The sequence below is a fragment of the Ochlerotatus camptorhynchus genome, unplaced genomic scaffold, assembly GCF_037179485.1.
Source record: "Ochlerotatus camptorhynchus isolate MF236.1 unplaced genomic scaffold, CSIRO-AGI_Acam_v1.1 ptg000142l, whole genome shotgun sequence".
NCBI classification, from domain to species: domain Eukaryota; kingdom Metazoa; phylum Arthropoda; class Insecta; order Diptera; family Culicidae; genus Ochlerotatus; species Ochlerotatus camptorhynchus.
This window is the reverse complement of record NW_027040632.1, coordinates 1,863,637-1,882,215: the sequence shown is the minus strand read 5'-3', so window position 1 is coordinate 1,882,215 and position 18,579 is coordinate 1,863,637. Positions and strand designations below refer to the sequence as shown.

General features: G+C 42.5%; 2 protein-coding genes and 1 long non-coding RNA gene across 5 annotated transcripts in view; 2 read left to right on the top strand and 1 right to left on the bottom strand.

The window, feature by feature from the left end:
• Positions 1-3,343, bottom strand: part of LOC135700799 (transcriptional regulator ovo-like) — a 96,172-nt gene extending 92,829 nt beyond the window's left edge. The window contains exon 1 of the mRNA XM_065221448.1: positions 2,218-3,343. Within this exon, the coding sequence (XP_065077520.1) occupies positions 2,218-2,368 (151 nt within the window). The 5' untranslated portion in view covers positions 2,369-3,343. The remainder of the gene's footprint in view (positions 1-2,217) is intronic.
• Positions 3,344-12,045: 8,702 nt separating this feature from the next.
• On the top strand, positions 12,046-13,106 carry LOC135700784 (uncharacterized). 3 transcript variants are annotated; one of them, XR_010517601.1, is made up of 4 exons: positions 12,046-12,108; positions 12,188-12,266; positions 12,323-12,409; positions 12,468-13,106. It is a non-coding gene; the product is annotated as an uncharacterized LOC135700784 (long non-coding RNA). The 3 variants fall into 3 exon arrangements; XR_010517602.1 differs by having other exon boundaries at positions 12,105-12,266; positions 12,468-12,535; positions 12,593-13,106; XR_010517600.1 differs by having other exon boundaries at positions 12,105-12,266.
• A 62-nt stretch (positions 13,107-13,168) lies between these two features.
• On the top strand, positions 13,169-18,547 carry LOC135700833 (uncharacterized). The gene has a single exon (XM_065221488.1). The coding sequence runs from the start codon at positions 13,169-13,171 to the stop codon at positions 18,545-18,547; it is 5,379 nt and encodes a 1,792-aa protein (XP_065077560.1).
• Positions 18,548-18,579: the final 32 nt, after the last annotated feature.

Genomic DNA, 18,579 nt, shown 5'->3' with positions numbered 1-18,579 from the left:
GACACACATAGCTAAAAATATATATAAAAATAAACCACTCGACAAAACGACAAATAATGATGTTGAGAGTACTACCCTGCCTATTTTTCGAGGAGTTTAGCTCAATTTTCAAATGCTGGAAATAGTTTAATCCACATGCAAGTGGACATGAAAGCCAATAGACAACGATTCCGTGACATTTTGATCGAATCAAGTTTATACTAGTTGATTCGATCAAAATGCCAGTGCATCAAGTTGCTCAAATTGATCCGTTAGTCGAGCAGTTATATGATGACTTTCTAGCAGAAATTAAAAAGAAATTAGGTAATAATTGTCAGATTATTGAGAGAAAGCATAACCATCAGCATGGTTAGGTTCGAGTGGCTGGAAACGCCTTTTTAAACTGCTCGACTGATATACATTTTGTATTAATTATATTGTCGATCAGTTCTAGGACGACCTTGTACCAGCGAATTTAAGAAGATCATGAATTAGACTCCAATTTCCCGAAATTCTTGAAGAAAAAAATATTAAAAATATTGTTCCAATTCAAAGCTTGAGTGGTAGGAAACGTAATTTTAAACTGCTCGAATGATGTAATCCTCTGCACAGTTGAACTTAACTTGTCACTAATTATCTGTTTTGCATTGGTTCTTCATATATTGGAGGATTAACCACTCAATTTCACATTCCAATTAAAAAATCGAGCTGTTTGTTTATCAACATTAGCACTGTAGCATTGTCATAACAGGATAACTGTTCAACATTGATAATCTATTCGATAGAATTCGGATGAAGTTGCTCATTTGGTTAAAACATTATGAAGTGGCAAACTATATATACTCGAAAATGTGGCAAATCATGAAGTAAAAGGTGAGAGATATTTTTTCGAGCAGTTGAACTCGAAAACAAAATAAAGTTGTGAAGCAATAGCTCATAACATCATATTTTAAAGTAAACTACTTGAAAAAAACGACATATAATGGTGTTAAGAGTACATGCCAATTTTTCGAGTAGTTAAGCTCAGTTTTCAAATGCTGTGAATTAACAAATTGTGTGTCAAAATGTTATAAGAAATTGGTAAAATCATATTTAAAAATAAACAACTCGAAAAAAAAACGAAAAATAATGACGTTAAGAGTATAGGGCCCATTATTCGAGCAGTTTAGCTCAATTTCCAAATGCTGGACATTATTTAATCTACATGCAAATGGAACCTAAAGTCAATAACCGACGATTCCATGACTTTCAGATCGCATTAATTATTTAGTTAAACTGATTAGGTTAAAAGGCCGGTGCACCAAGTTGCTCCACTTGGTCACTTAGTCGAGCAGTTTTGGAATGTCTTTCTAGCAGAGATTTTTAGAAAATAAGGTCATAATTTTTAGATTATCGAGGGAAGACTAACCATCATCATGGTTATGTTCGAGCGGTTGGAAACGCCTTTTTAAACTGCTCGGCTGATATTCATTTTGAATTAATCATATTGTCAAGCAGTTTTGGGACGACCTTCTACAAACTAATTTAAGAAGATCATAAATATGACCCTATGAAATCTCAAAATATTATTCCACGACAAAGTTCCAGCGATAGAAAACGTAATTTTAAACTGCTCGAATGATGCAATATTCTGAAAAGTTGAACAGTAGGAGTGGTGAACTTAAGTTGTCACTAATTGTCTGTTTTACATTGGTACTCCATATATTGGATTACGGTTCAACATTATCTATTAGATAGAATTCGGATGGAGTAGCTCACTTGGTTAAAATATTATCAAGTGGTAAGTTATATATACTCGAAAATGTGGCAAATTATGAAGTAAAAGGTTAGAACTATTTGTTCGAGCAGTTGAAATCGAAAACAAAATAATTAAGATGTTGAAGAAAATAGCTCATAAAATTATATTTAAAAATAAACTACTCGAAAAAAACGACAAATAATCACGGGGGCCATTTTTCGAGCAGTTTAGCTCAATTTCAAATGCAAGTGGAAACGAAAGTCAATAACAACACAAGCAATCCTCCAAAGTTGAAAATTATAACCATATTAAAAATTCAATTGGTTCAACAACAACAAGAAGCTTCATAAACCTTAACTGCTCGAACAGAATAAATCAACATTGGCCAAGCTATTCGATGAATTTCAAGCAAAACAACAATGTTCAATGATTCTGATTGAACTAAGGAAAAACCCCCAACAACCCCCCGAATCCCAAGCCCAATTCCTCTGCGCACTGACCTGCTCCTTCTTTGCTATCCTTCTTGCGCGAAACCAGCGACAGCGGTTCGTTCCCGAAGCCACTCTCCGCAAAGTTGGAATTCTTCTGCGACTCGAGCAGCCGCAACTGCTCCTGATGGATCCGATGCTTGATCAAGCTAATCTTCGGCATGGTGGCGGCGGCTTCAACTTTTCTACGCTGCTCTTCTCAAAAACAACCACCGGAAATCAATCCAACTGCAACTGCTTGTAATCCAAATCCAAAGTTGTCACTGTTGTTTTTTGTTTTGCCAGCACAATATGTTATATTTCTTGCTCGTTTCAATGCTGTCAGCTGTCACTTGTCATAATCACACACTGTTGAGCCCTTTCGCTCCTCAATTTTTTATTATTATTTTGTTATCTCACAATCGCAGTAATCCACAAATTCATCCATAACACTTCGATTTGTTTACAGGCCTTCTTTGATGCTTTTCTTTTCGAGCCAATTTTCTCATCCAGCTCATTCACTTCACTTAACTCGAGAGATCTAGTAGTCAGCCGCTGTTTCACTTAACTTGTAACGATGCTTCTTAATCCTACTATCTTAGAAAATATTGCACTTTGAGTAGTATTTCTTGGGAATCGGGGCTCGAAAGCCATAATCTTATTCACATGATTTTTCCTTGAGTAGATCACGATCAATCCACACACACACACGCGGTTCAGAAGAGTAGGCAACTCCAGCACTAGGAGCTACCGAGTTGTTTGCACTTGAAGCTTCCGGAAGTAACTGTTCCTCCTACGACCGGAACTTCCGAACTCTCTCTCTCGCGGTTCCCCCTGTCACGGTACACAGAACCTGTACCAGGGAGGTATGGGAAGGTAAGCTGGCTTAAGCCTTGCTCTGCGCTGTACACTCGGTTTTCAACACGCGGACAACTCAACCGGCTCAGACAGGAGAGATACGTTCGTTCTTGGCGGCGTTCTTTCACTTACTGTACACTGCAATGCTGACTGCTTGCGAGGCTACCGTCCACCGTCGTCGTCGTCCGTCCGTCGTACTACCGTCGTGTTCCGTTCCACAGTTCCTCCGCAGCGGCAGCGGCAACAAGCAGCAAGTAGCTAAGCCGAAAAGAAGAAAAAAAAACAGAATTACAGCTAGATTCCGAAAGCTCTCGCACACGAAAGCCGACGGCGCAAGCGCGACGGACGATAGAACTTTCCCAGGTGGGAGCGAGACGAACGGAAACAAGTATCTTTTTTTTACGGCAAACGAACGGGCTGCTGCGCTTTTAGCTGTACGCGCCTGTGTTGGTGCAGGTTCTGTTATTATTGTTCTTTTCTTGTGTGTAGCGGCATTTGCGGTGCGGTGGTATGCGAATCGGTTGTTACGGTTTGTTGCCGCTCTGCTGTCAGGTGAGATTATGCTTATGTGTGCGCTGCAGTGCGGTGCACACATAGAACGGATGAACGATCGGGTTCGTCGCTTACGATCTTCGGTTAAACTCGGCCGGTGTTGAGAGCTTTTAAACCAGTTTTCCGGCGTCATGTGTCAAACGTTGTGCAGTTCACCTGGATAGTGGGAAAAGGCGAATAAATTTGGAAAGAGTTTTAAATAATTTTCAATAGTTGATGGATTTCCCTAATAAACAAATACCATGAACGAACTTTATCAACGATGGGTAAACTATCCCACAAATGGTTTGGATGATACCCCGAACACGTCGTTCAGCTCTCTTTTATGGTTATTTTTATTAGGATTATCTCTATAATAAAGTTCTATTTGGTGATGATGATGATGATGATGGTCCCACCTCTTACCCCTACAAAGGTTTGAGCTGGACGATTTATCTTTAAGATAATTAAATATGACATTTTAACCAGGTTGGCAAACAAAATCGAACTGGTTTCAGTTACAGATATAAATTCCCTCTAGAGTTTACAGTTGCTTCACAGCGATATAAATGTTGAAAAGCTCAGGCGTCCACCTCTTAGTTCGCCTTTTTGTCCACCTAAAATATTCATAAGTATTACAAGCAATCAAGAGTTAATGAACAATCAACAAAGCATCCTATTACACTAGTAACCCCGCAATCTGATGCTATCATAATTTTCAGCAATGTCAGGAATGCTCACAAACCCCCAACATTTGCCAGAAAACTTACTACTAACTCAAGGTATCTTCCAAATAAGCTTCAAAATTGCATTTTTTTTTTTTATCAAATGTTAAATTCAGTCCTCTATATCCGTAATACGCGCGCGAGGCTCAAACCTTTGTAGACTACTATTTTTTTTACTACTACTATTAAATCATATATCAAAAATCCATCATCACCATCGTGGCGAACAAAATAGTTTTTGCAGTGCTACAATAATTATTAAAAAGTCGTTATAACAGCTATCCATACAAAGTAATCCGTTAAAAATAACTTCGTCAAGATACATAATTTGTCAATTCATAAAAAAAAATCACTGGATAACCGTTCAAAAGACAGTTTTAACGTGTGAAATGCAATGTCTCTTAAATTCTGCTAATGTTGTTGAACGTTTAATGTGTCTAGGCATCGAATTGAAAACATTTATTCCTTTAAAAAATAATGAATTCTGTGAAGCACAAGTCAAGAAATGTGGTGTTCTTATTTCATCCGCGTTTCTAGTATTATATCTATGATAGTCACTTCCTCTTTCAATTCGATCACACAAATATCGAGGCAGCAAACCGTTAACTACTTTAAAAATGAACACCATAGTCAAATATACAATTCTTTGCTTCACCGACAACCATTGTAAGGCGTCTAACATCAAAGTTGAGGAAGTGAATCTATTACATCTCAAAATCAAACGCATTATTTTATTCTGCAAGCGCTGTAATCTCGATATTTGTGTTGCATTCGACAGAAATAAAATGGATGGGCAAAAGTCTAGATGAGGAGAGATGATTGATTTGTATAGCTGTATTTTACTGGCAATAGTTAAATCGTTTTTCAATCGACATAGAATTCCATACTTCTTGGCAATTTTCTTGATGACATTGTCAATGTGAGAGTTGAACTTAAGTTTGTCATCAATAATCACGCCAAGATATTTAATCTCCTGAACGCGATCAATAGTCTCATCATCAATTACAACAGAGACGTGCTCATTTAATCGATTCCGCGAAATTACCATAAATTTAGTTTTACTTGTATTCAATTTTAACTGCTTACACTTCAACCATCTACTTAGATACTGCAAATCTTCATTCAAGTGTGAGACGGCAACTTCTAAATCCTTAGCTGCAATGAATAACACAGTATCATCTGCAAAAAGGTTAATGTCGCAAAACCGTAAAACACGTCGCAAGTCATTAATATACATAATAAATAAAAGGGGCCCTAATACACTTCCCTGGGGCACTCCAAGGTTGTTCCCCGCGGGACTGGAAACAGAATCATTAAAAACAGTCCGTTGAGTTCTGTCAGACAAATAGCTTTCAAACCATTTATATGCAGTACTCGTAATTCCAAAGCGCTTGATTGTACTTAACAGTAAGGGCCTAGAAATTGTTTCAAAAGCGCGTTTCAGATCCAAAAAAACAGCAACAATCGTATCTTTACGCTCCAAGTTGTCTTTCCACTTTGCTAACACCAAATTCAATGCAGTTTCACAAGAATGACCTTCCCGATATCCCGATTGTTCTGGTATCAACAAAGAGTTGCTATTCAAATACTCCAACAGCTGGCCTTTAACAACAAGTTCTAAGATTTTCTCTAATGTGTGCAACATGTTGATGGGACGAAACTCTTCGGCTTTAATCGTTCCAGCAACTTTTTGAATAGGAATCACTAAGGATTCCTTCCAAATTTGTGGCACATGTCCATTCTGCAATGATTCATTAATAAGGTCCAGAAAGATGTGGCCAATGACATGAAAGCAATCTTGAATAACTCTAGCATTAACATTATCTACTCCAGCCGATTTTCCTAATGAAAAACAAATAACTCTAAATTCATCTAATGTAATTGGGTGAAAAACTTCAAATCTGCAACTACTATTAACTGGCTGTTTTATTTCGTCAGGTTCATCGACCAATTCAATAGATTGATTAATCAATGAAACACTGTCTACGAAATAATCATTAAACTTAGATGCAATTACTTGTTCTGACTGTTCTAATGTGCCATTTGGGACTAGAACAACATTTGAAAACGGCGCAAAAGCCATTTGTAAACAAATGGTTTGTGGGCCCTTTACTCGCTACCCGAAGAACGCCCACGCAAACCAACAGCATCGTCAGGAAGGGGAAAATTTCCCCTACCCGATGTTGCTGTTGTGTCGCGTGGGTGTACTTCAAGTAGTGAGTAAAGGGCCCACAAACCATTTGTTTACAAATGGCTTTTGTGCCGTTTTCAAATGTTAGCACTGATATCTTCTAAATATAACAATCATCTAACATCATCGTTTGGGGTATTGTGGTTAACGTTAGCTATACTTGTAATTGTAAATGTTATTAATTAAGGCAAACGTTATCCTGATGAACACTTTTTCAGAACAATAAAATAAAACATTATTTTATGTTGAAGCTCTAACCGGTATTATAATAAACTAACACCACGTCGTACACGCATTTTAAATATCAATTTAAATATTATTATTTGCGCGAATCCCTCACTGTAGCGCTGAGTGAGTTACGTCTGTTTGTCTGTGCTAGTACTAAAACCAGGGGGTCCCGAAGAAACATGTCCAATAGTTTGGCTCAGTACCCATCGAAACGTAGGAAAATCTACGGAAAATCTGTTTAATTTTTAAGGTGTAATTTTTAAGTACCAGACTTTCAGTCCTAAGCTAATTGACGTAGCCATCGAAACGTAGGAAAATCCACGGAAAATCTGTCTAATTTTTAAGGTGAAGAAAAACGAACACAAACTTTGACAGATTATAGTTTGAGACTGGGATACGCTTATAAATGTACTTGCAACCGATGGGCTAGTCAAGTATTGAGTCAATTTGAAATCATTACCTTCGTATTGATTTGATGGTTCAACTCCAAACCATTACACCATTTCCTATCTCAATCCAACCCAATTCTAATTCATATGAAAATCTAATTTAACTAACTAAATTGATAAACCTACAAACCACTTTATTCCAATCATATTGAGCGCTTCACCCTTTAGCAGCAATCGTATCTATCTCTTTACCATTTCGTCCTAGAATCCAACAACATGTTTATCCGCTTACTTACAATACAATACAATTGCCACAAGTTCACATATAAACCGGATGCAAATCTACCCCTCTACATATTTAGTGTTTGTTAAAACTTGTAAAAATGTCTCCTCCATTCAGCCTGTCTTGTGAGATGCTTTTTTTCATAACTTATTATCCTGACGTTTAACTGAAGCTGGGAAAATTTAACATAAGTAAAGATGAGAACAAAAATGTCACTTTTCTCATAGTAATTCTCATCCAAAGGAGCTCAAACTTGGGGAGAATGATCTCGACCTGATTTGAAATCGATTGAGCTATATAATATTCTAGGTATGCGTAGATAAAATAGCTGCATGATTTGTAAATAGCCCCTAAGCACATAACATATGTGAAACTCGATAATCAAAAATCGACCCCATTTCAGTGATTTCAAGTGGTATAAAAAGACATCGATCTGTCAAATTAATTATACCAGCTGTAAAATGAGAAAGCGGATCAAGGGGGTGGTCAATCCTATTAAAATAATTATAGCGTGGTTTATAATTCTCTGTCTTCTTAGAACTTTTGAACTTATGTCTTGGGTTTTCCTTAACTATTTACGTCCTTTATTTATAACTATATAGCTAGCTCCTCACCTCGCGTCACACAGCAAACAAATATATTAACGTTCGCAATCAAAAAAGTATAAATTTTTCACCGATTTTGTTTGCAATGACCTGCCACCCAACGATTAATCCTGAAATGTCATTGTAAACCATACGTTAAACTTTTTTTAAATGTTTGGAGCCAATTGCATCAATTTTTGATTTCATTTTGGATTCGTAGGAGGAAAAATACGACCCCGCAAATTAGGAGTTAAGTGCATACATTTTGAAGTCAAAAGAGAAGCAGCATCATTTTGCGACAAGTGTCCCGGTTTATGCGGAAATTATGCAGTGTTTTGAGCTCACCATCGTTCCATTCACATAAACTTCGCAAGCAGAACGATAAATCAAATCGAGTGCTTATCGATACCTGTAATACCCAAGGATTCGATCCTCCATATGCTTCTCAGCTGCGGCCGAGGCTATGGCTAACGTGGAAAGATTGATCGAAAAGGCAAATAAGGGCGTTCCTAGCCAACTTTATTCGATCACTATGGCTAAGGTCCCAACCTGGGGCTCCCAGCTAGCTATCTCAAAGTTAACAGGAACGGCTATTAGAGATGAACTAGCCTTCAGCTAAAAATCTCTCAAATAAAGATTAAAAAAAAGAACGGCTATATTTTCTAGCAACAATAAGCACTATTTACAAACGAAAGTAATAGTTTGTATCTATTTTACATAAGATAAGTGCACCAGTAGTGGCACTAGTGGTCCAGTTTTTGGCCCTTGGGCCATATTTGAAATAAATTTTAATGGCTTGACTCAAACTAGAGAAGAGAGTCTATCAAAATGTGTTCACCTTGTTTAGATCTAGAGATGAAAAAGAAGGGGATAAGATTGAACTCCGATGTACCGCTTGAATAAGTGAGGGTTCAGGAGCTTAGCTGCTAGATACCGGTTGGAAATCTACAATAAGTGATGCCTGATAAGCAGCAGAAACTGTCTATGAATGTGGCCGGACTTAACAGTGGGCTCGATTAAGTTTCTTCGAAAAACCACAATATCCGAAAGCAGTCTCCGACAAGATAGGAGATACCGCCAAGTGGCTTTTTTGGTCCAGATTAGCTTAAAAATCCATATCAGAATTGTTATGGGACTTTGAAATTGCACAAATTTTCATTATTATTACTACTTATTTGAAACCATTATTAGTTCTTACATTCATCATTAAACAGAAGCATGACACAATCAGACTTAGCAGAACAACATTAGTTTGTGATTCTTTTAAAAGGTGGCTCTCAATTAGATGTGTATCTTGATAGATACACGATAGCTTGATATACAGTCACCGGTTTATAACATTGACCCTTTCTTCTGCCGTAAGAACTTAACTAACTTTGATAAAAACCGCACTTACTCATTTGATCACCGAAAGCACTATGAAGAAACTAGACAAATCGAACACAGGTAGCGAGCCGCATGTCGGATTTCCAGATTGTTGGTACCCGCTATCTGATAGTGGGATAAGTTTCTTTTTAAAAAATGGAACACAGCCATTTCGTGTATTTTCGCTTAAAAACGCTGAAAGTCTCATTAATAAAACTAAACTAAAAGGTGTCCACGATGAAATTGCCACACTATGAAATTGCTCTAACTTTTTAACCGTTGGGTAGAATTTAATGAAAATTTGGGTGGATTTAGTTCATAGTGCATTATTTACATCCTGCAAGTTTTAAAGTCCTGTGATCAAAACTCGCGGAAATGGAGTCGAAAGAACAGAAGAAAGAACAAATCTTGCGCATTCATCACGAGAACAAGGATCTCTCGCATCGTTCCATCGCTAAAACGTTGGGAATCGCGAATTCCACGGTGTCGCGAGTGATTAAGCGGTTCGAGGAACGGTTGACCACCGATCGGAAGCCCAGAAGTGAAGGAAAAAGTATTCCGTTCAACACCAAAATCACAACCGCGTAGTTGGGGCCTTCAACCGAAATCCGAACGCCTCCGTTAGGGATGTGGCTAAGAAGCTGCACCTAAGCCGAAGTTTTGTCCAGAAGGCCAAAACTAAGGCTGGGCTTCGAACGTTCAAGGTACAAAAGGCCCCTAATCGCGACGAGAAGCAGAACAAGTCCGCCAAAACCCGTGCCAGGAAGTTGTACCTCAACATGCTGACGAAAGTTGAATGCTGCATCATGGACGACGAAACATATGTGAAGGCCGACTTCAAACAGATCCCCGGCAACCTGTTTTTCACGGCCAAGGATAAGTTCAGCGTTCCGGAGCATGTCCGCACTCAGAAGATGTCCAAATTTGCGAAGAAATTCCTGGTTTGGCAAGCCATTTGCACGTGCGGGAAGCGGAGTGCACCTTTCGTGACCCAGGACACGATAAACGGACAGGTGTACATAAAAGAGTGCCTCCAGAAGCGCCTGCTTCCTCTCCTGAAGGCCCACAACGTCCCAACAATCTTCTGGCCGGATTTGGCCTCATGCCACTACTCCAAGGACGTGCTGAAGTGGTATGCGGACAATAAGGTCAATTTCGTGCCGAAAATATTCAACCCTCCCAACACTCCGGAGCTCCGCCCCATCGAGAAGTACTGGGCGATTATGAAGCAGCACCTTCTTAAACGACCTAAGGTAGTGAACACAGTCGAGGAACTGAAGAAAGTATGGGTTTACATGCAAAAAACGGTTGATTCACAGGTTGTGCAGAATCTTATGGCCGGGGTTAAGGCCAAGGTGCGGGCATTTGCGTATGGACTGTAAATAAAATACGAGTAAAATGGTAAAATGAAGTTTAATAGTTATTTCTCAATCCCTGAAAATTTGATGGCAATCGGATGAAAACTCGAATTTTGCAAATCAATTTTGTGTGTGGCAATTTCATCGTGGACACCCTTTAACCTAACCACTTAAAATTATTATTTCGGAAAGTAAACTAAAACAATTCTACCTGCAATCGAATCCGGGAGAGTTGTTCTAAATGCCATTACCTTAAACTTCAAAAGATTCAAGATCAAGGATGATCCTAAACAGTCCACCGCGGGCTCTAAATTCTGAGGTCCACCGTCTTTTCGTGGAATTCAAACACTAGAATACCAGAGAATGATCATCCTAGACAGGTTCAGAGACACCTGTCTGAGGTCAGATCAACAGAACATTAGGGAATGGATCTAGCACATTAGGTTAAGTTATTTGTAGATAATCGTCAAAAAACAGACTTAAAGTGGTCATTTTATACGATAGGTGAGGAGATGAAAGTATAGAGTTGATGATTCTGTTGTAGTACAGCAGTGTGAAAATTGTACATAGAGAGTAGAAAGCGAGAATAGGTTAATTTTGAGGACGGTACGAATCGGGTAGATGTCGAGTGTGAAACAATCGATAGAACTCCCCTCACCATCCATCATCAACGGATGAGTTCGGTAAAGGGGATGCTCTACCCGATTCGTACCTTCCTCAAAATTGTCCTTTGCTCGTTTTCTACTTTCTATATACAATTTTCACACTGCCGTACTACAACGGAATTATCAACTCTATTGGCGTCTTGCAGTGAAACTTTTCCAAGCTTTCGCCACCTACATTTCGAAGTGAGAACTACTAGAAGGAGGATAGTTTCCAAATTTTCCAAGTAAAACAGACGCTTTTTGGGGCAAATCGGTCAAATCGGAAAAACTAATCATTTCCCGTGGAAACTTTTGCTTGAATCGTGTAAGAAAACGTGTTTGAAAAATATTTGTTATTATTTCGGTATGGATCAAGTTTGAACAAGTTTGCACCCACGAGAGCTTACCTCCTGCGCAGCTGCATTTTGCGGAAAATGGTGAATATGTGCGTGTTGCAACACCGCAGAGGTGAATCTGGCAACACTGCATAACGATACTGCAGATTGAGTGCTGCCGTTAAATGTTGACAAATAGGAATGGAGATAAGTAAACAAGATGATAGTATGTAGTAGTAGTGGTAGTAGTAGTAATATAGATAATAGTGAGTGGTAAACATAATTCGCCATCGCAAATATAATCTCGATGTATTATTAGAATATAAACAATTCAGTTCCGCGGTTAAAGTTTATTATTCTAAAATCGTATATAAATAGTGCTAGATTGGTCGCAGGAGGTACAAAAAACGTTCCTTATTTACCGCTAAATCCTGTAAGTAAACGAAAAGGAATAAAATTTAGTTAAGTTAGTGTATGAATGTAAATATTTACCCTCGTTTACTTACCTGCAGCGACGGTCGATCGTGGTGGATACCTGTAAAGGATACATTCACCCAAAAAGTATCTACCATTCCTCGTTGGATTTAGATTGTAAGTAAAATAAAGTATGATACACATATTCTTAGTAACTAGAATGTTTTTGATAGCACCTGCAAATAGGTCGAGCATATAGCACAACAACGTTAGGGTAGTTGGACCGAAGTTCGGATCAAGCGCAAATCATACAGCAAATCGTAAGTTTCGTAGCGTTAGTGATGAGTGATCGTTAATTAAAATTAATTCATTTAATAGGATCAACAGAGAGAGTGTAGGAGGAAGAAAAGGAAGCTTTATACAGTGGGAAAGGAAACCACTTTATTGTAAGTAACATCTAATATTAATAAAAATTGTAAGCTAATGATAATAAATGTTTACAGTTTGAGCGTTGCTGAAAACTAGTCAGCTGCTGTTGAAAATTTGGTTTCCCTACGGGAACAATTTCTCAAAAATAAAGTGACACAAGCGGTGTCCAAGAGAGAAGTTCGGACCTTCCCAAAGAAATGGCTTCCGATTCCGAAACGGCGGACAAAACAGTCATGGACCTGACAGCGACTCCGTGTGGAATCTGCGGGCCATCAACATGCGACGAAGAAATGGTAGGTTGCGACGGTTGCGCAAGCTGGTTTCATTCTCGCTGTGTAGGTCTAACGGAGGGACTGAAGCCGAAGAAATGGTACTGCCAAAACGAAGCCTGTCAGCTCCAGGCTCAGGAGTACCAAAGGCAGCTCAAAGAAGCCAAGAAGCAGGCTCGTCTTCGGAAGCCTACCGACGAGTCTGACAAGTCTAGCGTCAACTCTCGCAAAGGCTTTTCCATCGTGGAGCAAAAAGTGAAGGCGTTAGAGGAAAGGCAAAAGCGGCAGTATGAAGAGCTAGAGGCGGAGATGCAGCTGCGGAAGAAGGAAAAGTATATGCAGCGCGCATTTGAAAGAAAAAGGTTGGAAATGGAGAGAGAGATGCGCGCTGAAGAAGAAGAAGAACAAAGAGCTTTGCAGGAAGAGATTCTGCAGAAGAAGAAGGCACAGATTGCGCGGATGAAAGCGAATCAGAAGTCATTCGAACAAGAGATGGCGGACCTGGATCAGGAGTTGGCAGAGCTATCAGTCGTCAAGGTTCCCAAGACGGTGCATAAAAAAGATGAAGACGGGATCAAAGCAGGACCCTCTGGCAAAGAGAGCAAGAAACCGCTGAAGCTAACTAAAGAAAATTTGAAGCTGCTCGCCGGAGACAACGATGATACCGAAGACGACGACGAAGAGGACGATGATGAAGACGATAGCAAAGAGGATGATACACGGTCGGAAGATTCGAAGGTAGCTTCCAAACATACCGAACCATCCGTGAAAAGTATTTCGCAGAAAGTTAAGAAGCTGGAGGAAAGAAGCCAAAACGGGCTGGGGCATAAGCAGGTCGGACCGACAAAGGCACAGCTGGCCGCGAGAAAGGGGTTGACATTCAAACTTCCCAAGTTCTCTGGAAAACCAGCACAATGGCCATTGTTCTACGCGGCCTACAAAACTTCGAACGAAGCCTGTGGCTACATGGACCACGAGAACTTAATGCGACTGCAGGAATCCCTCGAAGGCGATGCTCTTGAGCTGGTGTCCGGTCAACTGCTTCTTCCCGAGTCAATTCCGAGGGTCATCGAGAAGCTGCGTCGGCACTATGGTCGTCCGGAACAACTGCTACAGAATCTACTGGACAAAGTTAATCATTTGGAGCCTCCAAAGCCAGACAACCTGAGGAGTTTCGTTCCTTTCGGAAATACCGTAGAACAACTCTGCGGACATTTGGAGGCCGCAGAACTACGGCAACACCTCGTCAATCCACTGTTGATTAAATCTCTGGTTGCCAAGCTTCCGGACCGTGAAAAGCGTGAATGGGTTCATTACCGGAGAAACAAAGGAGAACAAACGCTGCGAACGCTGACGGATTTTCTCATGGAGATAGTCGAGGACGCCTGTGAGGCAAACGTCGACGTGGATTTCAAGCCGGCGTATCAGCCCAAAGGTGGACCATCGTCCGGAAAGAAGAAACCGAAGGAAAAGGGTGTGTTGTACTGCCATAGTGGAGAAAATAGTCCAGGTGCAAGTTCGAGCGACCGGAAGAGATTAAAGCCGTGTAATCTATGTCAAAGCATGGAACATCGTCTTCGGCACTGTGCGGACTTTAAGAAGCTGTCGTACACGAACCGACTGAAGCTAGCGACCCGCGATAAACTATGTCACGTGTGCCTCAACGAGCATGGTGGTTTATGTAGGTTCAGGATTTTCTGCAACATCGGCGATTGTAAGGAGCACCACAATCCGCTGATGCATCCTGTGCGGCACACTTTCGGAATGAGTGCACATATTCGTTCGAACTGTACTGCCATGTTCCGTATGGTACCGGTACAGCTTCACTGTGGTGGAAAATCGATCACGGTCCTGGCGTTCCTGGATGAAGGTGCCTCCGTCACGTTGTTGGAGAAGAAACTCGCTGACCGGCTGGGCGTCGTTGGCGTACAAGAGCGGCTGACGATCAAGTGGACGGCTGATATCACGCGCGAAGAGAAGGACTCCCGGCGAATGAATCTGTGGGCGTCTGGTGTTAGTCCCGATGCGGGTGAAAAGTTGCTGCTGCATAGTGTTCGTACGGTTGGAAAACTGATGCTGCCACGTCAGAGGTTGGATTACCAGGAGCTTGCCACACAATACCAACACATGCGAGGATTGTCAATCGAGTCATACGACGGACAGCCGGAACTGCTCATCGGACTAAATAACATCCATTCGTTTGCACCGATGGAGGCGAAGGTTGGTGCACCAGTGGAACCAATTGCGGTTCGATGCAAGTTTGGGTGGACGGTATACGGTCCAAGGCACTCCGCCACGGTTGCAGCAGGTAATTATTTCGGTTACCACCAAGCGATCACCAACGAGGACCTGCACGAACTGCTCAAAAGCCACTACGCTTTGGAGGAATCGGTGGTTATGGTACCACAAGAGTCAACAGAAGAGAAACGAGCACGGGAAATACTTGAGCGGACTACCAAACGTGTCGGCGACCGCTTCGAAACTGGGCTACTGTGGAAGACAGATGATCCAAAGTTCCCGGTCAGTTTTCCCATGGCCGTGAGAAGAATGAAGCAACTGGAGAAACGACTACAAAAGAATCCGGAGCTGCACGAGAACGTCTGCAAGCAGATTGACGAGTACCAGGAAAAAGGGTACGCGCATCTGGCTACCGAGGACGAGCTGGCTGGAACTCCCCCCGACGAGGTCTGGTATCTCCCACTAAGTGTCGTACAAAACCCGAAAAAGCCAGGTAAGATACGTCTAGTATGGGATGCTGCAGCGACAGTACAAGGAGTTTCTCTGAATTCGCTGCTGTTGAAAGGGCCCGATATGCTAGTACCCCTGGTAAAAGTTCTTTTCGGTTTCCGCGAATGGCGAATCGCTTTCGGTGGAGACGTAAAGGAAATGTTTCACCAGATGAAGATTCGCACCGAGGATAAACAGAAGCAGAGGTTCGTCTTCAGGAAGACTCCGGACGTTTCACCGAGCATTTATGTCATGGACGTGGCAACGTTTGGGTCTACAAGCTCCCCTTGTTCGGCCCAATTCGTCAAAAACCGAAACGCTGAGGAACTCGCCGCTCAATATCCTGCAGCAGCCGCAGCCATCATAAACCGGCACTATGTCGACGATTATTTCGACAGCGTCGATACGGTGGAAGAAGCAGTCAAGCTGGCGCAAGAGGTGCGCTTGGTACATCGGAAAGCCGGTTTCGAGATCCGGAACTGGGTGTCCAACTCGCCAGAAGTTATTCGGAGTCTGGGAGAGACGAAACCAGCCGCACCGGTGCACTTCAACCGGGACAAGCAGACTTCCAAGGAGCGAGTTTTAGAGATAATCTGGGATCCGGACTCCGACGAATTTGTCTTTTCGACAACGCATCGCGAGGAGTTATTGGCGTACTTGTACGAGGGAAAACGGCCGACGAAAAGACTTGTCGCAAGCTGCGTAATGGGTTTCTTCGACCCGCTCGGATTATTGTCGCCATTCACCATTCACGGCAAAATTATCATCCAGCATCTGTGGCGTTCCAACTGCGACTGGGATCAGGAAATCGATATCAAGTGCTGGGAGCTGTGGAAGCGGTGGACCAGTCTGTTACCGGAGGTGGAAGCCATCCGAATTCCACGTTGCTACCTCGGAGGTGCTAAGTGCTCCGAAATCGATTCGCTGGAAGTTCACATCTTTACCGATGCCAGCGAACACGCGTACGGATGCGTGGCGTATTTGCGAGCGGTTGTCAACGGCAATGTTCATTGCAGCCTGATGATGTCTCGAGCAAAGGTGGCACCGATTAAACGTCAGTCAATTCCTCGTCTGGAATTAATGGGTGCGGTTCTGGGAGCCCGTATGAGTCAAACCGTTCTGGACACACATTCGTACAAATTCCTCCGTACTGTTTTCTGGACAGATTCTCGCACAGTGTGTAGCTGGCTGAATTCCGACCAACATCGCTACAAGCAATTCGTTGCATTTCGGGTCGGCGAAATCCAGGAGCTCACAAAGGTTACTGACTGGCGATGGGTGCCAACCAAACTGAACATAGCAGACGTATTGACGAAGTGGGGACAAGGTCCACCTCTTCAAAGCGATGGAATATGGTTTCAAGGACCAGATCTCCTGTACCAGCCGGAGGATCAGTGGCCATCGAAAAAATCAACGTTTGAAGAAACCGAGGAGGAGGCACGAGGTTCTGTGTTGTTCCAAGAGGTGATCAACGTTGAAGCGATTTCTCGTTGGACAAGACTCTTGCGAGTGACGGCTACCATGGTACGCTTCATCGTCAACTGCCGGCGTAAAAAACGAGGTGAGCCGATAGTGACAACATGGGCAACGACGAAGCAACGTCGGCTGATCGAAGCGACAGCGGTGAATTATGTGGCAGTGCAGGTACCACTTGGGCAGGAAGAACTTCAGCAGGCCGAAACCATCCTGTGGCGGCAGGTACAGTGGGACAGTTTCCCTGATGAAATGAGCATGCTCACGAACAATCTGCAGCGCCAGCCGGGTCAGCCGCTTGAGAAGATTAGGAAGAGCAGTTGCATCTATAAGAGTTCACCGGTACTGGACGACGAAGGCGTGCTGCGTATGGAGGGTAGACTGGCGAATTCTGGGGAAAGTTCATTCGACAAGAAGCATCCGATCATCTTGTCCCGGTCCCACGAAATTACGCAGAAACTGATCCAGCACTACCACGAAGCGTTCGGGCACGCGAATTCGGAGACGGTGTTCAACGAAATGAGACAGAGGTTCCATATTCCCAAGATGCGCCCAGCGATCCAAAATGTGATGAACAGGTGCGTATGGTGTAAGGTGAACAAATGCCGTCCAAGATCTCCAAGGATGGCTCCCCTACCAGTTGAAAGAGTCACTTCTCATCTACGGCCCTTCAGCTCCGTGGGCATAGATTACCTGGGTCCGGTGGAAGTAACGATCGGTAGACGAAAAGAGAAGCGTTGGGTGGCAGTATTCACCTGTTTGGCTGTGAGGGCGGTGCACCTCGAAGTCGTGCACAGTTTGACAACTGAATCCTGCCAAATGGCAATCACTCGTTTCCATAGTAAGTTTGGGAAGTCAAATAACATATTCTCCGACAACGCTACATGCTTCCAGGGAGCTAACAACGAGATGGTAAGGATGGAGAGCATCAACCAGAAATGTGCTGAAAGTATGGCCAGTCCCGCTACCGCTTGGCACTTTAACCCACCCGGAACGCCACACATGGGCGGCATCTGGGAGCGAATGGTACGATCGGTTAAGGAGGCGATGCGTGCACTGGACGACGGAAGGAAGCTGACGGACGAGATCCTAGTGACGACGCTGGCGGAAGCGGCCGATATGATCAACATGCGGCCGTTGACCTACTTGCCGCAGGATTCGGTCGAAACTGAAGCACTGACCCCGAATCATTTCCTACGGGGAACGGTGGCCAGTGCCGACAAGCAGGTGGATGGTGGACCTACGGATTTCGCCGAAGCACTCCGAAATATATACAAGCGCTCGCAATATCTTGCCGACAAGATGTGGGAAAGATGGATTAAAGAGTATCTGCCGACGATCAACCAACGGTCGAAATGGTTCGACGAGCAGAAGCCGCTAAACGAGGGCGACTTAGTGTTCGTGGTCGATGGAAAGAACCGGAAGTGGTGGAGACGAGGTATCGTGGAAGCGGTAACCAAGGGTTCGGATGGACGAATCCGACAGGTGAACGTGAGGACCGCTGATGGAAAAGTTCAAAGACGTGGGGTAGTGAATCTAGCGGTGTTGGAGATTCAGTAAATCCAGATTTCAAGCATTACCGGATGTTACGG